The sequence below is a fragment of the Musca domestica genome, unplaced genomic scaffold (assembly GCF_030504385.1).
Source record: "Musca domestica strain aabys unplaced genomic scaffold, Musca_domestica.polishedcontigs.V.1.1 11, whole genome shotgun sequence".
Classification (NCBI taxonomy): domain Eukaryota; kingdom Metazoa; phylum Arthropoda; class Insecta; order Diptera; family Muscidae; genus Musca; species Musca domestica.
Genome location: NW_026712133.1, coordinates 4,877,454 through 4,889,886, shown reverse-complemented (window position 1 = coordinate 4,889,886; position 12,433 = coordinate 4,877,454). Strand labels below are relative to the sequence as shown.

The following is a 12,433-nucleotide window of genomic DNA, read 5'->3' as shown; positions in this document are numbered from 1 at the left end:
AGTGTTATGTGTAATAAAAATCATATAGGGTAAGTGTGCCTAAGTTCGGCATGTCCCAGTAGTCTGCACTTTTTATTTTTAAGCCCAAATAAATGAAACTATTATAACTAAATATATTTTGTTTGCTTCTAATATATTGTAAGCTGTCTTTGTGCACAATATCGCTAAGAAACGATGAATTATTCTAATAAAAATTAAATTTTTGTCTGTGAAGGCACTCAACAATTCATACTCTTAAGAAATGTACAATAAAGACGTCGAATGACAAAGTTAATATACCCTCCATAGTTTGGTGGAAGGTATAAAAACACTATAAGAAAATTTTAAATCTTTCATTATGCTAGGAACACAATTGGAGCGAACGACGAATTTTTTCGCGGCGTATGTTCGTCGTCAAAAATAAAACACATATGTGTATATGGAAGTGCACACAATCACGGCACCGGCGAAAATTTCGTCGGTCGCCGCGAACTCAATTAGCTTTATTTCTATTTCATACGCCGGCGACCGGCGAACAAAACAGTACAAGGTGGCCATACTTGTACGAATTTTATGTGTTTTAGTAAATAAAGTTACTTTTTACTTTAAAATTTGTTATGGTCACTCTACTATCTGTTACTCGTATAAAAAAAAACATAATTAATTTGTTTATTTATTTGTGTACTTGCGCCTGAGTGAAGATGGATATCAGTGAATTTATAATGGAGAAGATGGACATAAGTGAAATTATAATAGAGAACGTAAAGAATTATGTGTTCTTGTATAATTCATTGTAGTCAACAAATGAGCAAAAAGTAAACAACTTCATCAGCTGTTTTATAATTTCGTCGGTATTGTGTTCCATACGACGAATTTTCGCGGCTCATTTTGTCGCCGCGTAGGGCGAAATTCGTCGTTCGCTCCAATTGTGTTCCTAGCATTAGTGGTGGTCATTTGTTAACAGAGGTGACTCAAAAAATTATGACTTAAAAAAATTAAGATTAACAAGTTAAAAAGCAGTAAGTTCGGCCGGGCCGAACTTTTAATACCCTCCACCATTTGCAACGAATTTGGAAATTTTTAAAAAATAAAATCCTTAACAAATTCTTTTAAATTTTTAAAAATACCGAATATAGCCGTTATTGGGGTCTATACGACGTGGATATACATAGGCATTGTTTGTCATAAGCCATTAAGTAAATTCGAAACTTGAAATAAACTGCGAATAATGTAGCTAAAATCATCAAAATATCGTATATAAGGAGGTGCCGTTAAATTGGAGCTGTGGGAAGACCTGGACCAGCATAGACAATTTTCTGTCTCAGGCTGTAGCATCTATTACAAATACCACATCTCAAACAACTTCAGTGGGTATTGTACCTAAAATCGTCAAAATACCGAATATAGGGAGGTACAATTTTCTGTCACAGACTGTAGTTCCCATAACGAACTTCAAATACCAATTTTGAAACAAATCCCGTGAATAATGTCGCTACAATCATCGAAAAACCGAATATAGGGAGGTACCGTTATATGGGGGCTATATGAAGACGTGGACCTGCACAGACAATTTTCTGTCTTAGGGTGTAGTATCCATTTTGAACTTCAAATACCAAATTTGAAACAATTCCCGTGAATATGACGCTACAATCATCGAAAAACCGAATATCGGGAGGTACCGTTATATCGGGGCTATACGACGACGTGGATCTGCACAGACAATTTTCCGTCTTAGGGTGTAGTATCCATTTTGAACTTCAAATACCAAATTTGAAACAATTCCCGTGAATAATATCGCTAAAATCATCAAAATATCGAATATAGGGAGGTACCGTTATATGGGGGCTATATGAAAACGTGGACCTACATGGCCCATTTACGAAGTTAACCTGCCTACTGGAAAAATAAACATGTGTGCAAAATTTTAGCCATCTATCTCAATTCATTCGAAAGATAGCGAGATTACAACAGACAGACGGACACACAGACAGACAGACGGACATCGCTAAATCGACTTAGAATTTTACGCTGATCAAGAATATATATACTTTGTTGGGTCTGATATGAGTATTTCGAGGAGTTACAAACGGAATGACAAAGTTAATATACCCTCCATAGTATGGTGGAGGGTATAAAAATTGTTCTAATGCCATATTGAGTATGGTACACATTTCATGCTTTTGAGTATTCCTTTCCAGAAGCAAAATTCAAAAGAGATTTGCGTTTTACCTGTTTCAACCGAAAAACATTTTCACGCCATTTCACATTCAATAAAATAAAGATTGTCTAGCAATATTAAGAACTCATAAGCTAGAAGTTAACCAAGCTTTTGTTGAAACTTTGCCCCTTTGGAAACAATCGCTTGAATCACATTCAAAGCTGTCCAAATGGATACAAATACAGAAGTAATGCAGCAACTTCGCCTGCTTTAAATCCTGAGTTTCACGCACATAAAAATACGCAATCGATGCTTTCGAATAGAAGTGTTATGTGTAATAAAAATCATATAGGGTAAGTGTGCCTAAGTTCGGCATGTCCCAGTAGTCTGCACTTTTTATTTTTAAGCCCAAATAAATGAAACTATTATAACTAAATATATTTTGTTTGCTTCTAATATATTGTAAGCTATCTTTGTGCACCATATCGCTAAGAAACGATAAAAATTAAATTTTTGTCTGTGAAGGTACTCAACAATTCATATTCTTAAGAAATGTACAATAAAGACGTCGAATGACAAAGTTAATATACCCTCCATAGTTTGGTGGAAGGTATAAAAACACTATAAGAAAATTTGAAATCTTTCATTAGTGGTGGTCATTTGTTAACAGAGGTGACTCAAAAAATTATGACTTAAAAAAATTAAGATTAACAAGTTAAAAAGCAGTAAGTTCGGCCGGGCCGAACTTTTAATACCCTCCACCATTTGCAACGAATTTGGAAATTTTTAAAAAATAAAATCCTTAAAAAATTCTTTTAAATTTTTAAAAATACCGAATATAGCCGTTATTGGGGTCTATACGACGTGGACATACATAGGCATTGTTTGTCATAAGCCATTAGATAAATTCGAAACTTGAAATAAACGGCGAATAATGTAGCTAAAATCATCAAAATATCGTATATAAGGAGGTGCCGTTAAATTGGAGCTGTGCGAAGACCTGGACCAGCATAGACAATTTTCTGTCACAGGCTGTAGCATCTATTACGAACTTCAAATACCACATCTCAAACAACTTCGGTGGGTATTGTACCTAAAATCATCAAAATACCGAATATAGGGAGGTACAATTTTCTGTCACAGACTGTAGTTCCCATAACGAACTTCAAATACCAATTTTGAAACAAATCCCGTGAATAATGTCGCTACAATCATCGAAAAACCGAATATAGGGAGGTACCGTTATATGGGGGCTATATGAAGACGTGGACCTGCACAGACAAACCGAATATCGGGAGGTACCGTTATATCGGGGCTATACGAAGACGTGGATCTGCACAGACAATTTTCCGTCTTAGGGTGTAGTATCCATTTTGAACTTCAAATACCAAATTTGAAACAATTCCCGTGAATAATTTCGCTAAAATCATCAAAATATCGAATATAGGGAGGTACCGTTATATGGGGGCTATATGAAAACGTGGACCTACATGGCCCATTTACGAACTTAACCTGCCTACTGGAAAAATAAACATGTGTGCAAAATTTTAGCCATCTATCTCAATTCATTCGAAAGATAGCGTGATTACAACAGACAGACGGACACACAGACAGACAGACGGACAGACAGACAGACGGACATCGCTAAATCGACTTAGAATTTTACGCTGATCAAGAATATATATACTTTGTTGGGTCTGATATGAGTATTTCGAGGAGTTACAAACGGAATGACAAAGTTAATATACCCTCCATAGTATGGTGGAGGGTATAAAAATTGTTCTAATGCCATATTGAGTATGGTACACATTTCATGCTTTTGAGTATTCCTTTCCAGAAGCAAAATTCAAAAGAGATTTGCGTTTTACCTGTTTCAACCGAAAAACATTTTCACCCCAAATACATGTAAATGGTTGAATATGACTACCATGAAAAACAAATTGAGTACACACTGTAAGAGTGCAAGCGGCCCGGCATGCTGAGGTTCCTGGTTCATGACACGGATAAGTCGAACATCGATACCTCAACGATTAACTGTTGTTATTAAGGAAGATAAGAAGAAGCTAAAATTATGCCACAATATACAGAATTCTTTTGACAGTTAAACATAGATTTAGACTGCCAGCGTTTTTTAATTAAAACAAGTGTTTCATTTAACTACACCACCAGTTTCTAATTAACAAGTATCACCTGTATACTTGTTGTGTTGTCTAGTGTTCATAATTATTGTTGTTCGTCTTTGTGTAACAAATATTTATGAGTGCGCGGAAACTTTGCCTCGTTTTTCTTAGGCTCATCTTGTGGGTTTTTTACCAAATTACAAAGTCCCCCCATTCTTACATAGAGAGGTAATGAACATGGCTGAGAAAAGGTACTGAAATGCGGGTGACGACAAGAAATCGCCACGAAAATCATCGATCTCTCCCGTTAAGATTATTATGGTATTGGAAACATTCGGTGAAAAACTCCAATTCGAAATAGGTATATCTGAAGGGTTAATTGAGGCTCTTCACCTTCCAAAGATAGGGGTGATTCATTTATCAAAATGTGTCGAATGAATTGATTCAAGAAGTAGGTCGCTCCTTATTTCTTCGACAGATGGTACGTCCTTGTTGTTGGTTACTGCACATGTAGATGGTCCGCTTACTAATAGCTGAGCAATACTGACTGTGTCTCTTAGTTTAGTTATGCTGTTTAAATTTAAATTACAAATCTTAAAACCCCAGATTTTCTTTTTTAGAAGTTAGAATTCCCCTGATTGTTAAGTGTAACTGTAAAGTGTGTTTACAGTTCTCGTTATTTGTAGTGTAGGCCCAATAATTTCTTGAATGTACTTTCGGCTTTAGTCTTAATATGTAGGATTTTATTTTGGATATGTGATGATTGCGAAGGGTAGGAGTAGATGTTAGGTGTCTATGTTTTGTTCAATAACAATTTTTAAATGCTCGATCACTTATTCATAATTCTGCAGTAAAAATAAGAATCAGCTAAAAACTTCCCGTATTTATCGGTGCTAGCCCAACGTTAGTAGCGGCTATCTTGAAAGAGAATAATCCAAGAGGAGGAACTTTTCAGTTATAAAATTTACGGATCCTTGTTCTGCTTTTTAGGTTTTCCAATTGGAACTCTAGTCTGTGCATATTTCAAAATTTTTCCAATGCTGATAATACCAGTTTTTTAACTGTGAAAAAAATATCTACGTGAATACAAGTCGCAGATATGGCAATTAATATTTTAAAATTTGGAAAGTTCCAATATGAAGATTCATTTTAAAAAAGTTATATCCCCAAGGAAGATCTCAATTTTGTCTGCAAACCCATACACTCACATAGCCGAACCACTAACTTCGATATAGAGTGGTGATATTGCTGAAATTTTTAGAAACCTATCTAAAAAAAATTCATAGTCCTTAGCCCTGTTCATATTAAAGCTATAAGTAACTTGAAAGTGACTTAATGTCGGGAAAGCTCTATTGCATTATTTCGAATTTGATAAATTCTTTGAACCCCTTACAGATTCTTCGAATTACGCATTGGGCGCCATTCTCAGTACTTTCTAGAACATTCAGTAAGACATAAGAGTAATACGCTACTTATGCAAAGCTGATACTGGCTATTATTTGGGTTTTAAGCATTTCTTATGTTGTGACATATATAATAAAACTATTAACTGACAGGCTGGTGGACATTTGTGTTAAGTAATAAACTCAGTAACGTAATAATATACCAAAAACAACTATGGTCTGTTTTATTAATCAAGTAGCACTAACGAATGCACTATCAGTACATAAGGAAGAAGATTTATCTGAAAATTTTATACATTTAGTAAAACCCGCTAGCAATGAAAATTCCAATTAATCCAATTTCGTCTGTCCTGCACTAGTTATTAACCGTGCAAGTACAGAATGTGTCCCTAAGTAATGCTAAGGAAACCAATTGACACTTTTTTCTTCCACAAGTAAACGAAAAGACGACAGCTGCGAATAAATAAAACCACCAAAAAAATCAACCAACAACGAACTTTATACCTGGATTAGTCTTTGGTCACTGATACATGACAGTAAATATGGAACTAGAATAGTACCATCTAAAGGTAATGCAAAGGAAGTCAATTGGCTAACTCGTATGACATTCCCATGTTAAAGTTTACAGTTGTTTGCACTGTGAGGAGTCTTAAATTGAACAAGTTATTTTAACCCTGAGAATCTACGTTGCTAGCGGGAAAAACCTATAAACTGCTAAATTATCAAAGAAGTTCATAGAATAAATCATAAAGGAAAATAGCAAATCCGTAGTGCTGACACAAGCAGTAAAAATAATTCAAACAAGTAAGCAAAGGCTATAGTCGTGCGGGGCCGACCATGTGATACCCTACAACACTAGAATATGTTAGAAGCCCCCTTATGCCCAAATCCATTTTGGACGATTTCGCTTTTGAAATTATGTCACGGAGCACTGCCCAGATATTACACTTAGCATTTTGACCAGGGACATTTTCCCAATATTTACGCACTCCGTCGTGCTGTTGGTTTTTGTGGTCCATTTTACGGCTAAATATAATCCAATTGCCATACATAATGCTAGACTTCTTCCCTGTCCCTAACTTTCTTCTCAGGCGTGTCGATTGGCTTCAATTGTGTGATCAGGATATTTTCCCTGTTTTTGAATATTGTGCGATCATCTCCAAAAGCAAGAGATCCCTCCGTATTTCTAAATTTAGACTCATCTATATGATTTGCTTATCTACGATATTTGGCTATATTCATCAACGAAATCAGCAAAAAAGGCAGAAGTTTGCGTTTTGTATTTCGGCTATCGCCTGTAAGTAATGTTGGTATTTTTCAGACAAAAGTAATAGTTCATTCTACCCGCTGTCCTAAACTCTAACTTCATGCGAGATTTCGTGTTCATTAGTTTCTATTTGTGACCTTTATAACGGACATCTTTGAAAACAATAGGCCTAGCCCTTCTGAGCCTAACCCTACCCTTTTTGTGAGGATCGGACGATAATTGCAATCTGTATATAATATCCCAAACCTGTGTTGTAAGGTGGAAAAATATTACAAAATGTATACCTAAATAATATAAGTCAAATTGAAAAAATCGCATGCGATAAAAAATATGAAAAAATTAAAAAATTTCACAAAATACTACAAAATCTATATTAACATCATTTTTGACTTATTTTTATGCAATTTTTTTAGATTTTTTAATTTTATGTCAAGAGCGCGTTCTGAATTGGCAAAATTTGTCAAAATCGGTCCACCCATTCTTGAGATATAAGCATTCCATCTAACATTCCTTTTCTTTGTATATACACATTGTATATATTTCGCTATATATATCCGATATATTTACTATCGGCATCTACGTAACGGTCAGAATTGACCTGTTCGTCTATTTATGATTTCGCCGGGACTAAAAATAGTAGCGGTTTAATGGAAATTTGACTTTTATTTAACACAAATGTATAGTCTCTTTCACCCACTAAATATTACCCGATGACCATCAAAATTGGAAGGCTTCTGCCCAGCCCGAAGCTCTAGCCGCATGCTAATTTCCGCGTCGATTGGTCATAATTGCGACCTGTAGAGCAACTGCAAAATCAAGAAATTTTTCAGTTTTTGGTCCATTTCGACCCCAAAATATTATGCGATCATCTCCAAAAGAAATAGAGTTCTATTCTGACCTTAACCCCACCTCCATTCTAAATTTCGTAAAGATCGGGCCATAATTGCGACCTGTAGAGTGATTACAAATTAACATGGACAGACGGACAGACGGACGGACGGACATACATAGCTAGATCGACTTAGCTCGGCGAGATAGGAAGATCCATATATACTTTCCTATGTGGGAAATCAATATTTCGAGGTGTTACATAATTTTTGGCCCAATCAAACTTATAATACCCCCAACACATAGTGTTGTAGGGTATAAAAAGTCATTTAGAAACTTGTTATGTCAACAGAAAATGGAAATAGTTCCACAATTTTTAAATTATTGTTTAACAAGATAAACGATTTCACAGATAACAATAAGGAATGGAAAACTTAACGAATATGACCATTTCAAAAGTTAAAAAAGATACTGATTTAAAGACACTTTCATAATACCAAAAAATACAAAACCTGATTACTCAAACAATTCTTTAGTTGTTAATTATAGTTATTTCAAAAATTATTACAGAAACTTGTAATTCCATAACTATTATTCCTGTAGCAACTTTTTTAAAATACCATAATGAAATAGTTGTGTGAATAACGATTGCAATAAAAATAAATTGCGCCATATTTTGCCCAAAATCATTAAGATATTTATATAAGCGAAATAAAGTAAATGTTATATGGAACTTATTAAACAAAAACTAGCAACACTACTTGTAACCTAGTAAGACTACAATGGAATTTAACGTCGGAACTTTAAATTCGAAACATGCTTATTTATTTATAAATATTATTTATTAAAGATAAGCCATATATGGAAGTCCTTTCAATGTGAATCTTATTAAAATAATTACAAGGATCTAATATCCGAAAACCAAACATCAAGACCCACTAGTGAGTATGTTATGAAAACAGCACAAAGTAAAATTGAGACCCTTACAGGAACGAATCAAGAGTATAATCTTTATCATTGATATACATTGATATAAAATATAAATCGGGATGCTCGATCATTCGAGGAAGGAGTTAATGATACATTAGGTAATGTTAGGAATTCAACGATTGTTGTAACATAACACCACAACAGCAGAATATCACAAATTCAGAGCAAGCTAATAACAAACTGAAGCTCGTTAAAGAGAATATCTCCGATCCAAGATCAAAGCGTTTTACTGAAACAAAAGGATTTATTTATTAATACATATTTATCTTTTTTAATACATATGCTTTTCTGGTAATGTTATCGGATAAATACCAAATGTTATTTTGATAAGGTTTAAGATTGGAAAAAAATAATATAGTTTTACTACATTTAAAAGTGTTACAAACAATTATATCTTACGTAAAAAATAACATTTGCTCCAGCGCACATCTCCACAAATATCTGCATGTACTATTTGTTGAGCATTTAAACCCCACCGTATGCTTTTTCTGGAATGGAAAAGGGTAAAAATAAATTATATGAAGTGTGCTTTTATATGTACACAACTATATTTATTTAGGTATTTGTAAGTATGTACAATTTTATATCCAAATAACGATTAAAACAAATAGCCTTTCATGCAAAATTGCAATAATTTAATAATTTTGCTATAACATTCACGTTCAAAAAAATCAGCTCTATAAAATTATTATTCTTCTACTTATCCATTTCTCATTCCAAACTTAATACATTTGCACGTCTTACGTGCTTTGATTATACCTAATATCAATGAAATTGATCTGTTATTGCGATATCAAAATATACGAACACGTTGAGGCTATACGAACACGTTGACCTACACCCAGAGAAAAAATGACAACATCCGTGTATGAAATGACCACATCCGTGTATGATAGTGTATCAACCACGTTTGGTGTCAAAATGAGCACGCCGTTGTCATTTTGACACCGAGATTTTGGCAACGATTTCAACAACAGATGTGCATGAAATGAGCACATACGTGGTCATTTCGAGCACGCCCCGTTGTCAGATTGTCAACGCTTCGTTGTCAGATCGTCAACGCTTCGTTGTCAGATTGTCAACGCTCCGTTGTCGGATTGTCAACGCCCGTTGTCAGATTGAAATCAATGGTGGTCATTTTTTGATATCCGTTCCTTTTCCATTTTATACCCTTAGTAGAAGAAACGAAATTTTTTGAAAAGTATTTTATTGAACGAAACCAATTACATAAATTCAATATAAATACATATTTGATTTAACAAAACAATTCGAATTACATATATTCAATGTATAGAAACAAATTAAATTAACTTAAATCTGAAATAAACTTTTCCATTATTCATAGGATATAAGTGAAATGGGTAAGAGATGAGTGAGTTGCTGCTTTGCTTGTGCTAGGCTCGGAAATCAAAAGCTTTATTCTTTTGGACTTCTTGTTTCTATACTTGGCATAAAGTTTTCCGCTTGCGTTGTTCTTTCCTTTTCTTGAAATGTAATAATAATCCTAAAAATAAAGACATATTATAAGTTAAGAAACTACATAATCAGATACGTTGTTTATATTGTTGTCGTTGTTAATCTTACCCTCATTTCGTTTTCAAGAGGAAAAACGGAACAAATTTCATCCAATATGCGCATATAGTCTTGAGTGTAAAGAGTAACATTGTTGGTTAAAATATCTTCAATAATTATATTAATTATATCATCTCTTTGCTCGTCACTTAATTTCTTATTAACGCTACTACATTCAAGCGCTAGTTTCCCCTTCGAGGTATGTGTTAACAATTCCGTTAGATCCTATATTAAATAAAAAAACTACATTAACTATGCTTACACAAATATTACTCTTACCTTACCTCTGACAAAATTCCTTTGGCTTTTGAGCAGTTCGAACCTGTAGTGTCGGGAGTACCAGGAGTACTTGCAGGTGTCTCGTTGCGTTTCCACCATTCACCTATTTTAGATGGAACTGACATAGTTTCGTCATCAATCCCGAGCTATTGTTATGACAATATTAATACTGAGTTCAACACTGTAAAACAAATAATACGTACCTTTCGTTTTTTCCAAGCAAAGAGCTTTTCTCTGAATTCAACTCGCAGTCCCAATGGTGGCACTGCTTCCTTTAAATCTTCTTTTTTCAAGTACTGCAAACTGCGAAATGTTACATGTGATGCTAAAAGAACAAAAAAGAAAATTCTTTGTTAATTACACTGATTAACTGAAAAATTCATTTTTATTTACTTACCTTTTAATTGTTCAAAAAGCGACTCCATATTTATTCCTTTTAAGAACTCCCTTAACATATAATCGTCCTCATTGTTTTCCGCATCTTGACTGCTGCAATGGTTTGTATCGCGAACCACAACAATATTGCCATCGATTTCTAACAACTCACCAATGATATTTTGAGGATCTTGCGAATTATTATTCATTTTCAATAAATTTTTTGCACAATGCGTCCTTTCTCTTTCAATAACACGGAAAAAATGGTAAATATGCAGCCGATTACACACGAGTAAAAAATGACAACGGTGGTGCATGATTCATACACGGTAGTTGCTAAAATGGCAACGATCGTGTACGATTCATGCACGTCGGTGTACAAAGTAACAACGGTGGTGCATCATTATGCAGGTGGTGGTGCATAATTCATACACGACCGGTGTCATATTGACAACGACCGTGTGTGAATCATGCACCACCGTTGTCATTTTTTACTCGTGTGTAATCGGCTGCAATTACCAATATTAAAAACCCAAAGTTGTCATTTTGAGCACATCGGTGGACAAATTAAGCACGGCTGTTGTTGGTACCGAAAGTTGACTACGTCTCGGTGTCAATTTGAGCACGTTCGTGCACAATTCACCAACAGCCGTTGTTGAAAAATATAACAACGGGTCGTTGCGAAAATGACAACATACGTGCTTGATTTCGCAACGGGATTTTTCCCTCAGTGTACATAGACAAATATCGGTCAGAGAATGTGCCTATTTTAAGAGAATTCAGTTGAAAAATATGGATAAATCGACGCAATTTCCTGTTCGTTGAATGTTTTGCCATACTACCAGATTTCGCCAGCGGAATTCACTGATATTTGCAGTTAAAATGGAACTCGTTCGAATGTTGAATCCAGATACATTTATTAATAAATATTTTCTTCACATCATGGAGGAATGTTTGAAAAGTTCGGCCTTGCCGAAATAAGCATTAACTATTAAATATAATTAAATTCGCGGTATTAGCACGAGTATTTTTTACTTATATTTCCATCTTCGAGGCATAAGCATCTGCGTATCTAATATATGGATTCTCGCCATTTTTTTGATCCTAAGTTATTGCGACCCACTAAAACCCGAATAACAGATATAAGTAGAGTGTCCAAAAAAAATATTTTTACGAAATCATTGCACAAAATATTTATTTATCAAATTATGTATCAAATGAATCAGAATTGCAAATTTCAAAAAAAAAAAAAAAAAAAAAAAAAAAAAAAAAAAAAAAAAAAAAACATGAGATAGAGTTTCAATGTGTCATTGTCATTTTATAGTTGATGCTGATAAAATATTTGGAAATCATACAATAACGTAAAAGCCTCAATTCTGTCATAGGCTGTAGTATCTATTATGAACTTCAAATACCAAATTTAAAACAATTCCGGTGAATAATATCGCTAAAACATCAAAAT

At 34.2% G+C, this 12,433-nt stretch overlaps 2 protein-coding genes across 4 annotated transcripts in view; both read right to left on the bottom strand.

Annotated features, from left to right (window-relative positions):
* LOC109613669 (FERM domain-containing protein 3) overlaps window positions 1–12,433 on the bottom strand; it is a 554,999-nt gene that overhangs the window by 24,918 nt on the left and 517,648 nt on the right. For all 3 annotated transcript variants that reach the window (XM_059130123.1, XM_059130118.1, XM_059130129.1), the window contains one exon: window positions 9,145–9,233. In XM_059130123.1, coding sequence (XP_058986106.1) covers window positions 9,145–9,233 — 89 coding nt within the window. The remainder of the gene's footprint in view (window positions 1–9,144; window positions 9,234–12,433) is intronic.
* LOC131806201 (uncharacterized) lies at window positions 10,118–12,004 on the bottom strand. The gene is made up of 4 exons (XM_059130163.1): window positions 10,994–12,004; window positions 10,800–10,921; window positions 10,602–10,742; window positions 10,118–10,542 (listed from the first exon to the last, which is right to left on the bottom strand). Exons 1-4 carry the CDS (start codon window positions 11,286–11,288, stop codon window positions 10,303–10,305), a joined length of 798 nt encoding a protein of 265 aa, XP_058986146.1. The 5' UTR covers window positions 11,289–12,004; the 3' UTR covers window positions 10,118–10,302.